This window comes from Odocoileus virginianus, chromosome 17, assembly GCF_023699985.2.
Source record: "Odocoileus virginianus isolate 20LAN1187 ecotype Illinois chromosome 17, Ovbor_1.2, whole genome shotgun sequence".
NCBI lineage: Eukaryota > Metazoa > Chordata > Mammalia > Artiodactyla > Cervidae > Odocoileus > Odocoileus virginianus.
In genome coordinates, this window is record NC_069690.1 from 38,758,656 (window position 1) to 38,775,239 (window position 16,584).

General features: G+C 47.1%; 1 protein-coding gene across 6 annotated transcripts in view; it reads left to right on the top strand.

Moving 5' to 3' along the window:
• Positions 1 to 14,256, top strand: part of WIPF2 (WAS/WASL interacting protein family member 2) — a 39,683-nt gene extending 25,427 nt beyond the window's left edge. For all 6 annotated transcript variants that reach the window (XM_020890098.2, XM_020890099.2, XM_020890097.2 and 3 more), the window contains 5 exons: positions 364 to 480; positions 826 to 1,482; positions 8,437 to 8,643; positions 9,821 to 9,922; positions 10,161 to 14,256. In XM_020890098.2, coding sequence (XP_020745757.2) covers positions 364 to 480; positions 826 to 1,482; positions 8,437 to 8,643; positions 9,821 to 9,922; positions 10,161 to 10,201 — 1,124 coding nt within the window. In that variant the 3' untranslated portion in view covers positions 10,202 to 14,256. The remainder of the gene's footprint in view (positions 1 to 363; positions 481 to 825; positions 1,483 to 8,436; positions 8,644 to 9,820; positions 9,923 to 10,160) is intronic.
• Positions 14,257 to 16,584: the final 2,328 nt, after the last annotated feature.

The following is a 16,584-nucleotide window of genomic DNA, read 5'->3' on the forward strand; positions in this document are numbered from 1 at the left end:
TGTTCTTGCTGAAGGGCCTCTGGGGAGCTGGCTCACACCTGGGTCCCAGAGCCATCAGCCCCTGATTATCTGTGACTTGGAGAGGAGAGCTTAGAAAACCCTCTTCATCCTGGTTACCCCTCTGCCCTAAATAAAGGAAGATTGGCTTCTTGTTCCTTCTTTCCTCACAGCCCAAAGTTTCATCCCCATGCTTACTTGAAGCTGTGGAGCAGAGAGGCCCACGTTCTATTTCAGTGGAAGGACAAAAGCAGTGGCGGTTTGCAAATTAAAGCCCAGGGGGAAGGACAGGTTTCTCCTCAGGATTGACTTGGTCACCAGCTCAGAGCACACATGAAATGACAATCCTAATGGTGTGCTTTCCAGAACCCAAAGGAGGCGGTGGTGGTTACGGTTCTGGAGCAGCTGCCCTGCAGGCCAAGGGAGGTCTCTTCCAAGGAGGAGTGCCAAAGCTGCGCCCTGTGGGAGCCAAGGACAGTTCAGGTATGTGGCAAGGACTTCCTTAGGGTATTTCCCAAGTGCGTTCATTTTTGACTGATCCCAAGCGGGACCTCTGGAAATCAGGAGTATGGTAGAGGTGTGACAGAGGGGAGCGGGAGCAGGGGGGAGTGACAGAGTAGACTAAAGCAGGAGCTGAGGGATTAGATGAAAGTGCGGTCAACTTGCAGCAGTATTATTTGTTAATGGACCCTGAGCCTGAAACCAGGTTAAAACCCAGAACCGTACCTGCTGCCATGCAGGTTGCACCGAGGAGGTGGGGTGACGTGGAGATAACTCACCACCGTGCGCCTGGCTCTGTTGATCTGGTGCTTTCTGCTGTATTTGTAGAGAACCTGACTGGTAAACCAGCCCTCCAAGTCCCCAGTTCCCGAGCTGCTGCCCCGAGGCCTCCAGGGACCACAGCCAGTGGGCGTCCTCAAGATGACACAGACAGCAGCCGGGCTTCGCTCCCAGAGCTGCCCCGGACGCAGAGACCCTCATTACCGGACCTCTCTCGGCCCAATCCCACCAGCAGTACGGGGATGAAGCACAGCTCCTCCGCCCCTCCTCCGCCTCCCCCGGGGCGGCGTGCCAACGCCCCCCCCACGCCCCTGCCTATACACAGCAACAAGGCCGCGGCCTACAACAGAGAGAAACCCCTGCCGCCCACGCCCGGACAGAGGCTTCACCCTGCTCGAGAGGGACCTTCTGCTCCACCCCCGGTCAAGCCGCCTCCTTCCCCTGTGAATGTCAGATCGGGACCAAGTGGCCAGTCTCTGGCGCCTCCTCCGCCTCCTTACCGCCAGCCTCCTGGGGTCCCCAACGGACCCTCCAGCCCCACGAATGAGTCAGCCCCCGAGCTGCCACAGAGACACAATTCTTTGCATAGGAAGACTCCAGGGCCTGCCAGAGGCCTGGCGCCTCCTCCACCCACCGCAGCCTCCCCCTCTTCACAGAGTAATAGGCCACCTCCCCCAACCCGTGACCCTCCCAGCCGGGGAGCAGGTAAGTGCCTGGAAGCTCCTTGTGTTTCCTCTCATACCGTCACCCCTCTCCCCAGAGCTCTCCTTCAGGGACTGAAGTGAATACTCATTCGACAGGTTTGTTGAGTGCCTTTTTACATGTCAGATTCTGTTGTTAGGGAAACAGCAATAAGTAAAAAAAAGACAAAAGATCCTGTTCTGAACACTGGGGGAAAAAGTTAATAGGAAAAAAAAAAAAAAAATATATATATATATATATATATGTATGTATAAAGAAAACAAGCAAAAATATATATATATAAACACATAGTATATAGATGCTTTAGAGAAATACGGAGCAGAGAAAGGGGATGGGATATACTGGAGTGAGGATGAGGAAATACTTAAATTGCAAGGATGAGGGTAAAAGTAGGGTCAGGGAAGGCCTTACTGGTAAAGTGACAGTTTGGCAAAGACCTGAAGAAACTGAGGGAATGCACTAACCAGGCATTGAGAGCAGCAGATGCTAAGGCCCTGAGACCGGGGACAGCAGGGAGACTGTTGTGGCAAGACCAGGATAGGTGAGGGGATAAGCGACAGGATGTGGAGGTCAGAAAGCTAGACTCCATGAAAGAGTAGCCGAGGACTTTGTGAAGACTTCAGGTTTTACTCCGTGTGAGGTGGGCAGCCACTGGGTCGGGGGGAGGATTGGAACATGGAAGTAGCATTGATCTACCTTTTGAAAAGGTCACTGGATCCTGTGTTGAGAAAGACCACAGGAGGACAGAGGGGCCAAAGGAGAGCACTTGGGAGGCTAGGGCAGTGAACTGGGTGTATGGGTGAATGACAGCAGGTTTGGGGAAAGATCGGTGTTCCATTTTTCTTTTTGTTTTGCTTTTAAATACTTATTTATTCAGCTGCCTCCGGCCTTAGTTGCAGTGTGTGGGCTTCTCTCTAGCTGTAGCTCGAGGGCTTCCTTGGCCTGCACCACGTGGGATCTTAGTTCCCTGAACGGGGATTGAGTCCCCTTCATTGGAAGGTGGATTCTTAACCACTGAACCACCAGGGAAGTCCTAGATGTTCAGTTTTGAATGTCAAGTTTGAGGCCTGAGAGGAAATCATGGATTGGCGATTGGCTCCGAGACTGCAGTTTAGGGGAATGGTCCGGGCTAGAGAGGGGAATTTGAAGAATTTTGAGAACTATGTGCTGGGGTGAGACCACCTGGGGCGTGAGTTCATTGAAGGAGAGGAGAGGTCTGGGGCGTGAGTCCTTCCTGTAGGAGAGGCCAGAGCAATGAGAGTACTAAGGCAGAGGAAGCTGAGGAAGGGCCTCGAGTGAGGAAGGGATGCTGAGAGAGTCATGGGAGAAGTCCGAGACAGACAGTGAGCGCCCGGGGCCTGTGCTGCAGGTGGGTCAGGTGAGTTGAAGGCTGAGAGCGACACTGCTCTCAGCAACACGAAGAGCCACAAACTACCCTTCTGAGTAGTTTTAGTGGAGTGCTGAGGAGAGGGGGCCGTGAAAGTCTGGTTGGATTGGGTTCAGGTGTGCGGGAATAGGAGCGGAGTTGATGAAGACAGCAGTAGATATGTAGGGAGTTTGCTGTGAAGGGGAGAGGGTTGCAGCTGTACAGAATGGTTGCTGGAGGAGGATATGAGATTGAGGGTTGATCCCCCTGCCCCATGCTCCAGGATGGGAGAGATTTCAACATCTGTTTGTACGCTGATGGAATGATCCTATAGAGAGGGGGAGATTGCCTGGGTAATCCTCAGGGAGGCAAAAAAGAATGAAATCTGATCCACAGGTCAAGGGTTGGCTTTAGGTAAGAATTCAGCTAGTTCTTCTGGGTAGCAAGAGGGATGGCTGGCAAAGAAGCAAGTGGGTAGGTGGGTGTAGTGCTGGGAGCATGTGGAAAGTTTCTTCTGTTTTTTTTGGGTTTTTTTTTTTTTTGGTTCTGTTTTCTTGGTGAGTTTGAAAGCAAGGACATCTGCTATGAATGTGGGTAAGGAGTTAGAGGGAGATTTGAGGAGAGAAAAGAGGGCATGAAATGGCCATCTGGGCGCACGGGTGAATGAGTGAAAGAGGGAAGTGTGCTGCGATGACCAGTGACACAGAAGGCTCGCTCCAGCTTAGGGGCCACATGTTCCGAGTGAGATTCATCAGCTTGAAGTGTGTTCAGCTGCGTCTCTGCCAGTGAGTCAGGGCTGAGTTGTGATTAACCAGGTTAGCATTTTGTAGGCATGTGTGACCATGAGGGAGAGTGGGGCAAGGGAGGTAAGGGGATATGTAAGGGAGTGATTGTCACAAGGGACCATGCTGCTAAACTGGGTGAGGAGAAGATTCAGGAACCTTTGAAAAGGTGGAAGAGAGGGGAGTTCCATGATGTGACGGTGAGCTCTCTGGACTCTGAATCAAGCAAGAAGTTGTGTCATCTTTCAAAATAGCCCGACTGAAAGTAGAGAGTGAAAGACTCTGACAGCTCTCTGGAGCCTTCTTAGTGTTCTATAGTGTTAGTCGCTTAGTCGTGTCCAACTCTTTGCAATCCTGTGGACCGTAGCCTGCCAGAATCCTCTGTCCATGGAATTCTCCAGGCAGGAATACTGGCGTGGGTTGCTGTTCCCTTCTCCAGGGGATCTTCCCAACCCAGGGATCGAACCTGGGTCTCCTGCACTGAACGCAGATTCTTTACCATCTGAGCCACCAGGGAAGCCCTTCATAGGCCCAGGAATTTTGGCTCCCATATTCTGTTGTATCAGCTCCCCTGGTGGCTCAGTGGTAAGCAATCTGTATGTCAGTGCAGGAGACAGCCAGGTCCCGATCCCAGGGTTGGGAAGATCCCCTGGAGAAGAAATGGCAACCCACTCTAGTATTCTTGCCTGGGAAATGCAATGGACAGAGGTGCCTGGCAGGCTACAGTCCATGGGGTCACAGGAGAGTCAGACACAACTTCGAGACTAAATAGTAACAATTCTTTTGTATCACTGGGCTTTGAGCCGCACCCTCCACAAATGGCTTTTGAACTTTGGCCTTAGATACCCCACAGGTATAGGTGAAATCATTGATTAGGGAGGTTTGTCACCAGGAAGCATATATTAAAGGCCCATTAACCTGTCCGCTGCTTGACTAAGTACAGAGACGTCTATTCTGGGAGCTGGCCATGGCATCAGGTGGTCACGCAGGAGCCTAGTACATGGCCGATCCTGTATCTCCCTGGCTTTAGCCATAAGGATATACTCCCAACATGACCTTTGATTTTACAGAGTTTGGTTAAAAAGTTTTTTTTTAACTAAAGAATTTTTTTAAATGACCCTTTTCTGAGCCAGAGCCCATATCTTTCTAAACCCAACCAGGAATAGAAGCAGGGGAAAACGTAATTTCTGTGGGTTGAATTGAGTCGTTTTAAATGTCTGTAGACTTCTTGCTTCCCACTTCTCAGTTCTTTCTTTGTGATTCCTTTAGAATAATGTGAAGTTATAAGTCTTGTTCTTCTATTAGCCATCACCAACTTTGAAGACTGCCATAGGCCTTGGCCTACTTTCTGCATCAGTAACCAGAGCAACAGTTCTTAAAAATGATACTCTGAAAAAAAGAAAAAATTGAGATATTTTAGTCAGAGATCTTTTGAGTATTGGCTCCATTGTTTGTGAGATTGGGCCTATCACTCTGATTTCTGAGTTTGTTTCCTGATCTGTAAAATGATATTCATAGTACTTTCGGAGGTGGTTGTAAATAAAAGAACACATAGAAGTGCTTTATAAACTGTAGTGTGCTGGTGAGTTTAGTGGTTTTTATGCAAAGGGCTTCTGGGTAGTTTTCATGGACTTATCTCTATTAATTAATCATACTATGATAACATGTTATAATGTACTTTGGTTTCTTTATGAATGATTTACATTTGAAAGAATATGTAAAAAGGCAAAAGAATATGTAGAAAAGGCAAAAAGAGTCTTTTGCCTTGCCTAGGGTGCTCAGAGACCAAAAATATCCCTTCCTATTGGTCTATAGAGTTTCTTTTTGAATTTTTCCTCTGTAGAGTAAAATACTATTTTGAAGGGCACTTTTTCTTTGGAAAAGAATCAAGGATAGAGTGGGCGGTTAGGTTTAGCCGATGTAAGTACAACATTGTAAATCAGCTATGTCTGTGTGCTCAGTCCTGTCCAACTCTTTGCCACCCCATGGACTATAGTTTGCCAGGCTCTTATGTCCATGGAATTGTCCAGGCAAGAATATTGGAGCAGGTTGCCATTCCCTACACTAGGTGGTCTTCCCAACTCAGGGTTCGAACCTGGGTCTCTCACAGTGCAGGCAGATTCTTTACCATCTGAGCCACCAGGGAAGCCCTGCTTCAGTTTAAAACAAAAGAATCAGTAACATCATACTTTACTCAAAATTGGGTTTATCTTGGATTACAAAAGTTGATCTTTCCACCTGAGGTTTCTTTTGCACACTGCTGGTCTCTTGGGGTCATTGGGTTCCAGCTCTGTCACTTGAAATAGTCTTAAAACTGAATGTGACAAACAGCAGAACCTGGTCAGGATTACCGTCCCTGAGCTAAGGAAACCAAGCAGGTGGTTCTTCGTCCTGCTCCATTTTGCCTGTCCAGGTTGGCTCTCGTCACTGCCACCTGCTCACAGCCTCACTGGTGTCCTTTTGAGCCTGGCTGATGCTGTCTACTTTACTTGCCCTATTCCCACCAGGGAGTCTTGGTAGACACAGATTTCCAGGACCCTAAGAAATCTAAGCATGAGGGAAATATTTTGAGGACGACCCAAAAGAGATTTTGTTTGAGCAGATTTGGTACGAAAACAGGGTTCAAAGATCTGCTGGGAGGTGTTAAGGAGGTTTCTCTAATTATTACCTCTAATGGACACTGTCCATGCTTACACAGACCTTGGAGATTGAGGGAGAGTTTACGTTCTGAGTGTGTCTTGTGGAAGCTAAAACTGACCTTTACTGGGCCTACAGTGCCAGACTCCTTGTCTACAAGCATCAGCCCATTACTGTTTCATGCTTGCCTATGGTTACTCTATAGAAATTCTGACAGTAATTCAGGAGGAATAATACATACTCTTATTATTAAGACAGTGTTGTTTGTTAAGCAAAGTAGTCTCTCCATGTACTGTGTAGGTAACAACTTACTGGGCATAGCCTAGGTACTAAAAAACACACCTCCATCTTATTGGGTTATACATTTATTGGGGAGGTAATTAATACTTGTGATAATTATGAAAAGCAGTATGTAGCAGTTTTCTTACTATGAAAGAGTAGGCATGTTCTGGGTCTGTTAGATCTGTGACCTTAGATAAATAGCCAGAGTTCCACTTTCCTCATTTATGCAATGCAATGGGGGTTATGCCACATACTTGTACAGGGCTGGCTACAAGAAGTTTTAAAGATTGAGTACACCGGCTCAGTAGTTGTGGTGTGTGGGCTTAGTTGCCCTGCAGCATGTGGGATCTTCCTGGGCCAGGGATTGAACCTGTGTTCCTTGCATTGGCAGATAATTCTTAACCACTGGACCACCAGGGAAGTCCAATGTCCAGCGTACTTTTGATATTATCTAATGCTTGATGGCAGATTTTTGTCTTTTACGGGTGAATTTGATATTTGGAAATGACCAGAAGTCAGAGTCAGACATAGTTAAGAATATTTTTGTTGGTGCTGCAACCTCAGAAAATGGGAAATGACCATCATATAATAATATTTATGAATCTGTCTGACAAACTGGGTTTGGAGACAATTCTAAAGAGGCTTTCCCGATTTTTTTTTGAGCAGTGAGCCTGTCACTGGAAATATGTAACTTCTGTCAATGAAACTATTATACATAATGTGAAAGGCACACATTTTAGTCTGTACTGCTGAGTACTAGAATAAGTGACATAGTCTACAAGTGCTGTCAGGGAACAAAGGAGGGAATCAGAATAGAGTGGATTGCTTTGAGAAAGTCTTGAGAAGATGGGAATTGAGTTAAACCTTCAAGGATAGGTAGGATTTGATAGTAAGGACTGGTCACAAGAGGAAAGCGTAGGTAATTCAGGTTATTTAGCAAATATTGATCAAATACCTACCATTTGCTATACATCTGGCTGAGCTTGGGAATTCAGATGAATGGACACTGCTCTGACTTTAAGGAATGTACAGTATACTGGGAAAGAAGCACATATAATGAATAATTATAATATAGAATATTAGAGTAGTCAAGAGAGACAGAGGTAACAGTCGGAGTGTGGAAGAATGGTGCCAGTTCAACCTAGGAGGCAAGGAAGGAAGGAATGAAGGCGAGATCAGGTTACCTACGTGGTAGCTTACTGTGTAAGAAAGGAAGATGGGGTGATACTTGTGGAAGCTAAGGATTTGAAACTTTATGAGGTAGGAAATGCAAAGCCCTTGGAAAAGTTTGAGCTAGTATTTCAGGGAGATTAGTGAGTTGTTGGTATGCAGAATGGATGGGAAGGCTAAGAGATCAGAAGCAAGGAAAACAGCAGAGAGGCTTTTTGCAGTAGAACCGGCTAAAAATGAGAAAGCCCTGACTTTGAATTGTGGAGGCAGGCGTGGAAAAGCCGAGAAGAAATCATCACGAATAAGGAGAGTTCTTGCCTGACTTGTCATGGGAAGTGAAAAAGGGTCATCTATTCATTCTGAACTTTGTCTCTGGAAGAATGTGATGTTGTAAAGAAACAGGAGGACTTCCTGGCAGTCCGAATGGTTGGGGCTCTATGCTTCCAGTGCAGGGGGCACGGGTTCGACCCCTGGTCAGGGAAACTTAAGATCTCACATACTGCACAGTGCAGCCAACTAAATAAAGTAAAATAAAGTAAAAATTTAAAAAAAGAAACAGGGATGAGAGGAAGGGGATGTGACATTCAACATGCTGCCCAGAGGCTCACAGTCTGGTTCTTCGGGAAGGCACCGAGATGCTCTTCTGGCCCATGTCTCTCTCATCCCTCTGCCCATCACCGTTTCTGCATCCAAGCCTAACTGCTTTGATTCTAATTGCAGCTCCTCCACCCCCGCCACCAATGATCCGAAATGGTGCCAGGGATGCTCCCCCTCCCCCCCCACCATACCGAATGCATGGGTCAGAACCCCTGAGCCGAGGAAAGCCCCCACCTCCGCCCTCAAGAACGCCAGCTGGGCCTCCTCCGCCACCACCGCCCCTGCGGAACGGCCACAGAGATTCCATCACCACGGTCCGGTCTTTCTTGGGTAAGTGGCCGGCTGCATTAGTCTCAGCTCCTAAGGGGCTTCACCGACTCCAGTGGCCACGGCCACTTAGTACCCTCTTCACCGCAGTTCCTCTCCTGGCTTTCCTTCAGACTTCTGTCCCCAGCCGTGCACATTGCTTTCCTTAGGTGAATTCTCCGCTCAACTGCTTTGGAAGAGATTAACAGTAAAATCAGCAAGTGTTTTGCTAACTCTGAAGCCACTCTCTTGCTCCTCAAGGCTCGTTATTTGTGGTTAGCTTTTAGGTCCGAGACTGTATCCTCTTCAGGATTATTGAGACAGGAATTTCGTATTCTCTGAGGAAGAATTCAGGCTCCTTTCTGGACCTTTGAAAACAGAACATTGTATGCACAATATTTATCTGATAATCCAAAGCCACTGACTAGCTCTGTTACTTTGAAGTCGTCACTTCATTTTTCTGGACCTCACTTCCCTTATCTGTGAAACAAGGAGATTGACTAAATTGACTAGCGTTATCAGGTCCACTTTTCCAGGGTTATAAGTGAATCTTGGGCTCCACCTGAGAGAGTCTGATTCATTAGGTCTGTGATGAAAGTTTGTCCAGCAGGTATTGTTAGACTCTCTGTTGAGGGACAGGGAGGCCTGGTGTGCTGCAGTTCATGGGGTCACGAAGTGACCATGACTGGGCAGCTGAACAACAACTGTTAAGGAATTCTGGAGAGATCTGCACGGTTCATTTTAGCCTGCGCACTGTAGGCTCTTCAATGCCTACCCCTTCTCTGCCCTGCTCTGGTCTGTTCCTGTTAAGTGGACTAGGATGTTTGCTTAGAAGATATGCCTTGTGGAATGTGATCAAGTCACACCCATAGAAGACTTGGGCTTTCTTTTAGAGGAGCCATGGGAGGTAGGAGCAGAGGGCATGACATGGCTATCCCAACTGTGTTACAAAACTCACTGAGGGGAGCCCGGACTGAAAAGGAATTACCTGGTCAAAATCTCTCACTGGCTGGTGACAGATCTTCCCAGGTTAGCTTAATTTCTACCAGTTTGTGGATTCAGTTCAGGTGGTTTCCCATGGTGATAGTCTTTAAGATGACTGTGTTACTGAAACAGAATTATATTTCCTTCCCCTCCCAGGCAAACAGCTGGGCTCCTTTAATTAGGCGGTGATAGGAATTAATGCTCTATTCTTTTGCAGATGATTTTGAGTCGAAGTATTCTTTCCATCCAGTCGAAGACTTTCCTGCTCCAGAAGAGTATAAACACTTTCAGAGGATATATCCCAGCAAAACAAACCGAGGTAAGAAGAGAATCGAGGAAGTTCTGCCATAATTATGTAGGCTATAGAATTGATGTGTGCTTTTCTTAGGTTAACATTTGCTTCTTCTTGTCTGCATTTTCTTAAAAAGACAAAACCTCATCCCAGGTTTTAAAGGGTAGCTCAAAGAGCCTGTCTTTCTCTCGTTTTAGGAATGTTTGGGTGATTCTGGGTCTGGTGAGTGACTTTATGTATGTGGTTTTTATTTATTTTTTTTCAGTTGCCCGTGGAGCCCCACCTCTGCCCCCCATTCTCAGGTGAAGCCTGGCTTGGTCCTGTTCCTCAGGAAAAGGATGGACCCTCTCCTCTTCTCAGATGGTCCCTTCCATTCCCCTGAAACCTGCATGACAGCTCCTGACGTGTTTCTCCAGTGCAACCAACCTCTAGACTCCAAGCGTCCTCCCAACTCACCTCCATCTATGCATCTCATCTCTGGACTTGGTGACCGGACTCTCTGTATTGACAGTAGGGCCTCAAACCCTGCATCCATCCCTCTAGCAAGCCCTGCTGGCCAGATGAGGAAGAAGCTTCCATGTCTCCTGCTTTCCTCTGGGGAAAGGTGCCTTGTTGTGATGAATGAACTCATTGTCGGGGTGGGGTGGGCTGGAGAATGGTCCTCCCACCTTCTCCTACCCACTGTAGGGAAGTGGGTGGAGAGGAACTTGGTGGCTACATTATATTTCTTCATTTTAGGAAGCTGGTATGGCCAGGACTTCCAGGAGTGGGCATTTTTAGTGAAACGGGAAAGGAGTTTGCAGAGAAATGATCTGTTTTAAAGGTCAGGTTTGGAGCATAGGCAAGGAAATGGATCTGCTCTATTTTTAGGGGTATTTTGGTTTTGCTGTAACCCCACCCCACGCCCATACCCAGAAATAGGCCGGATATAAACACTAAATACTAACCAGTTGAACTAAACATCAATGAAAAGAGAGGGTGAAATAAACTGGGCATCCTTTCAGAGCTAGTCAGTTTCTCTGCAGCACGGGGACCAGGGCCCATGGTGGGAGCACTCTGGGACTCCCTGCTCCACTTGTGCAGGTGCTGAGGCTGAGGGATGTTGTCGTTCTCTCACCACCTTATCCCCTCAAGAGATAAGTCCCTTTCATTCATTCATTATGGATTCTCAAATCCCTAAAACCTCTAGTGAGAGAGAGGAAAATAGGACCTTGGCCTTGGCCTTAACCTTGACCTTGAGGCTGCCTCAGTCTTTTACTGGCTGGCCCCAGAGGCCCCTGGCCCTTCCAGTGCTGTTCAGAAACTGCAGCCCCCAGGATGACGAAGGAGGGAAGGGTGAAGCACCTTGTGGAAAGGTCCAGCTCTGTGGGCTGTGAAGACTTTTAACTAAGGCCCACCGGTTCTGAAATTCACAGCTCAGCTGACTGAGCAGGCTCTTCCCAGTCCCTTCACCGTTCAGCCACAAGCCTGCATAGGTTAACATTTCTGAGTAGAGACAGGTGAGGAAGCTTCTGGGGGAGTCAAAGATTCCTCTGTGCCAAGAAGCACAGTGACTTTGGTGAGATGTGCTTCGATCCAGTTGATCTTCTGTGGCAGCCAGCAACATGTTTCGTCTTCCAAGTCCTAGTTGAATAGCCCAGAGGAAATGGAGGTTCCCAGTCTAGGTAGGACCTGAGCTTGGCTCATGGCACGGGGACTTGCCCTTCTCCGACAGCACAGTGGAGCTCCACGTCCAGCTGGTGTGGTTTGCTCAAGCCCTTGCGTGCAGAGGCTGCTCAGAGCTTGGAGTGAGAGCAGAGGAACCATGCTGTCCTTTGGAACGAATGGGGAAAAGTCCACGAAGACTTTTCACCAGATACGTCACAGGCTTAAACTGTCCTAGGGACCTTTCCAATCTGTTGGATCACAAACTAAGGGTCTTTTCATGGTGCCCAGTGAAACCCAAGTCTTCCCACTGCTAGATGAGAGAGCTCTCAACTTGGGTTATTTGTCTGGGGTCTGCTGTTCTTTGCCATCCCCTGGACCATGCTGACTGTTGAGGCAAACCACGATTAGGTCTGTCACCACACTTTTTCTAATCGTTCTTTTCTTTATGATTCTTACTTTCACATCTGTTAGCAGTTACCTCTCAGCAGTATCCCTGGCATCCTGAAGCCAGAGGAGCTGAAAGAGGAGATGCTAGTGGAGGGCAAAGGAGGAAGTGCAAGACTTGACATGCAGCAGAGTTCCGGGGTAGACACTGATGGTTACTGAACTCAGACTGTGAAGTCTTCCCATTTATTTTTGAAATGGGAGTTGATGCCTTTTGTACAATGTTATCAAAGTGTTACCTTACCCCCCACCCCCGGCCACTCAAACACAGAGCATTGAAATAAGCGTTACACATAAAAGCCAAACCCCAGGTTTTCACTGGGGCTACTTCATCCTCCCCTGTGACCTGCTGCCCCCCATATTCCCCAGAATTTGGACTGTGTCATGTGGATATGTATTGTACTTTCAGTTTCTTGGCCTCATGGGAAAAGGCCTGGAACTAGATCTAGTCAGCTGGATTTTCTTCTGCAGAGCATGTTGATGACACAGTACCTATTTAAATGTCTTTGCCTTATACCTTATTTGGTCCCTCTGTTAATAACAGATTTATTATCATGTATATTTACTATTGAAGAATGGGAATGTGAGCCTCATAGTTACTGATCTATTTTGTACGCTGTAAAAAGCTTGTAATATAGGTTTGAGGTGGGCTGGCTATAAGAGCACTAAAACTTCTCACCTTTTAAACTGCTCTTTTTATCTGCTTGTGGGAATGTTGTCTCTTCAGTGGAAGATTGGGTGGTCTCATGTTGAGGCTGTTGCCCAGTCCCATTAACCCCCTTATTCCTTCCCAGAAGGAAGAGACGTTGCCCAGCCAAGCATCAGGAAGCTGTGTTAAAAGCCCTTGTGTGGGTTTGGTTTAATGCTGTTTTTCTCGAGTGGGAAAAACTTAATGGTTTCTTCTTACCGCCCTTTCTGGGAAACAGGCCAGTGGCCTCCAGGTCTTTCGATGAGCTCGATGTCCCCGTGTCCCTTGTCTCTGGCCCCCAAACCTGGATCACAGCACTTTAATATTCCAGGTTTTCTCTCTGGGGGGAGGTTTCCTCCAGCTACAGCGCCCCCAGTAGCTTTACCGCTTGGTCCTGCTGAGCGAGAGCACTTCGGGTTATCCTACCCAACAGATGGGAGGCTCCGGCCTCCAGAAAGTATACCAGCTCTCCCAGCTGGTGGAGGCGAGGAGACTGACCACTGCACTGGGGGCATCCCCTCACCCCATGGCTTCCCAGCTTGAAACCCAGACTCACCTCCAGGGAGAGGTGAGAGAAAATTGTAAATAGACTTGCTGCAGAGCAACTCAGGGTTGGGGTGTGTTTTAATTCTCCTGATCACTTGAAATAATCTGTAGGCTGCGTGCTTATGGGAGTGGGGGAGAAGTGTGACTCCAGGGTCCTTCCCTTCTGCAAAGCTCTGGGGGTGGAGGAAAGGGCGGCTGCGGCCCTTTGATGGCACTACACTGAGCTGTCTGTTCTTCTGGAAACCCAACCTACAATGAACTACAGATCGGATTCCTCACATTCCAGTTGTAGGCTCTCTTTCCCTATTGAATCTCAGTCCCCAGCTCCACGTGGTTATGGTGGTTCTCTGGGAGCCACCCTAACTTAGGGAATGGGAGGCATTACAACTCTGCCTTCAGGACTCATCTCTTAAAAGCCGAATGAAGCAAAACTACAACCACCTTCAAAACACTTACAAAAGCAAAATAAAGGATAACTAACTGAAGGAAGGGTTTGGTTCCATTCAACTCCACATTCATTGTGCCTTTACTTGTGTTAGATTTCTGTGCTTTCTTCCTCTGTCCCTCTTTGAGGCAATTAAATCTTCCTTGATAACTGCTGTTTCCTTCTTTCTACTCTTGTTTCTGACAAGTGAGTGGGTTCCCTCTCTTAACTGTCTCGACCCTCGTTCCACTGGTGGCAGAGGGGCTGAGCCTTCTCTTCTCATGTCTAACTGTTGTCTTTTCCCATGGTGACCAGCACGGGAGCCCTCATCAACACTGAATACAAGACTAGAGTGACGTGTGTGAAGAGCGTGTGTATGTACATGCGCGTCCATCTTTGCATGTCTATCAGTTTCTCTCTTTTTAAAAAATAATTTATTGTATGATTTATTTTGGCATTGTTTCTGATTACAGTACTCCCTCCCCCACTTAGCATTGATTCCCCCCGCCACCCCAATGTGTAATCTGGTCTCAGGTTGGATTCTTTGGTACATTTCTTTCTTCTGGATGCCGTGCAGTTTAATTAAACCTTGCTTAAAAACAAACACAAAAACCCTGAAAACTGTGTACTCTTGTCTGGGATACTGCCGCAAGTGGTGGCAGAGAGTGGGAAGAAGTCTGCTGTCTCGGGGGTGTCGTGGTTTGACTCCAGGTCCCCTTGAGACAGTAGAAACACTTACTTGGACATAAGCATCTGCAGCTTCCTGAGAACTTTTTCTCCTCCCCTCCTGCTGTGTTTGGAAACTCACAGTTCCACTTCGCCAAGCTGACCGGGTGATTCTGAGAGTTGGTCATTATTTGTATTTGCCACCTAACTCCCCTTGCCCATGATTTCAGGGAGCCCAGGGAGATCCCCCCAGGCCTTGTCTTTATATCCCCAATGGTTCTCTCCACCTGTGTGCTTGGTAGATTCACATACTGAGGTGTGAAGAAAAGGTGAGGATGGAACACAGACTGTGCGTGTCTGTTTTTTTATGTGGATGTTGGCTTTTCTCCTTCGCTCCTCTTTAAGTTGAAATCTTAGCTGACTTCTTGAACTTTGACTTTAGGTGTCAAAATTGAACGAGATAGTCTCGGCTTACTGTGGTCAGCTGACATAATCACCATAGATTTGATGAGCTTAACCTGTACTTTCATCACTAGCAGAGGTCTTGAAATTATTTCCTGGACTGATTCATAACAGGTGTGTGGATGAGTCACTCACATAGTTTTGATATAAAAACCTATGGGGGGAGGGAGTGAGGAGGGAAAAGGGCCTCCTTTCATTTTCATCCATGTTTGCCAGATAGGCCGAATTCTTGATTCTTTGATTCATCATTGTTATTAATATGATTAATAAACTACCTATTTATTGATGTAATTGTTCCTCCTGTGCCTTTGAATAGCCCTCAAATGGAGCTTGCCTAAATGACCCTTAACTTCCTAACTTCCTATAAGCTTTCTCTGTCCTTTTGGGATGGTATTGCTAGTCACACCCACCAGTGCACACAAAGACATGCGCACAGACTCACAAAAGGATGCCAGACAGGTCCTTCCTGTGTAATTTCATTCCTTCCCCCATGACACTGTGTGTGGTTTAGCAGGTGATAAGGACACTAGTCTGTCCCACTTTAATTATTACCGAGGCATAGCTGCTTACAGTGAAAGTGTCGCTTCAGTGTTTCCTGACCCAGCCCAGTCACAGACTGCAAGTTACCGTAAGGAAGCTGCCTGTCTCTGACTTCCTGTTACTCTGCAGAGTTAAAAGGACTAAAATGTCAACCTCAGGATCCTCATCACCTTGGAAGATAACGATGGAGAGATGCTTTGTCTCTGACATCACCAGAGCTCAGTCTGGATCATTTTACACATAATTCATTCTACACTCCTAGGTTTAGGGGCTGTGAGATTTAAAGGACCGTATGCTGTCTGACCACAAAAAATGTTCACGCAAAAGATGGATAGCCGCTTGGCAGGAATGTCTTTTCCATTCATTCAGCAAGCATTGGTTGCATATTTTAGCTTTGTGCCAGACACCGACAGTGTGAAGATGAATAGGACATGGTCTTTGCCTCCAAGGAGCTCACAGTCTAGCAGGAGAGCAGGACAGCCACCAGGAGAAACCTGTGAGGGATACTAAAAGTCTTTATGGTAATTAGCCAGGGAAGGATGGTGAGCAGCATTCCAGACATAGGAAACAGCACAGAAGAGGCACAGAAGCAAGAAACATTATGATGGGATCTCATCATAACTACTGGAGTACTGGAAATAGAAAGCTTCAAGTAGGTATCCTTTCAGAGACCTTTCAATCTGGACATTCTGCAGTTCTCTGCCTGCTTCTCCAGTAGTCCCTGACTCTTGTAGACTTTCCTTGGACCAGTGCTGTATTTCCTGGTGGATGCTTCCATAGGCTCTGGTATGCACATTAAGTACTCATGGATTCCTCTGTAATTAAGATAGGTAGGTTGTTCACCACCATCCCTTAAAAGCTCGCTGGGCACTTGTTACCATTGGTTATGAAGGACAATTTTTAGGTGTCCAGGTTATAGAAATAAATATGAACATAGGAAGTTGTTTCCTAGGTTCTATTGCCCTATTAAGAGATCAGAAATACCAGCTGGTAAAAAAGCGTCAATTCTATGGTAACACTTTGCCATTTGTGGCAGCCTATGTCCTTTGTTCTTGCAGTGTTCATCTCCTAGAAAGCCTTCCTCAAATGTGTGCCCTTGCCCTCTCTCTGCTATAGAACCTGCATCTGTCTATTGGGCTTCCCTGGTGGCGCAGCTGGTAAAGAATCCGCCCGCAATGTGGGAAACCTGAGTTCGATTCCTTGGTGGGGAAGATTCCCTGGAGACGAGAACGTCTACCCACTCCAGTATTCTCGACTGGAGAATTCCATGGA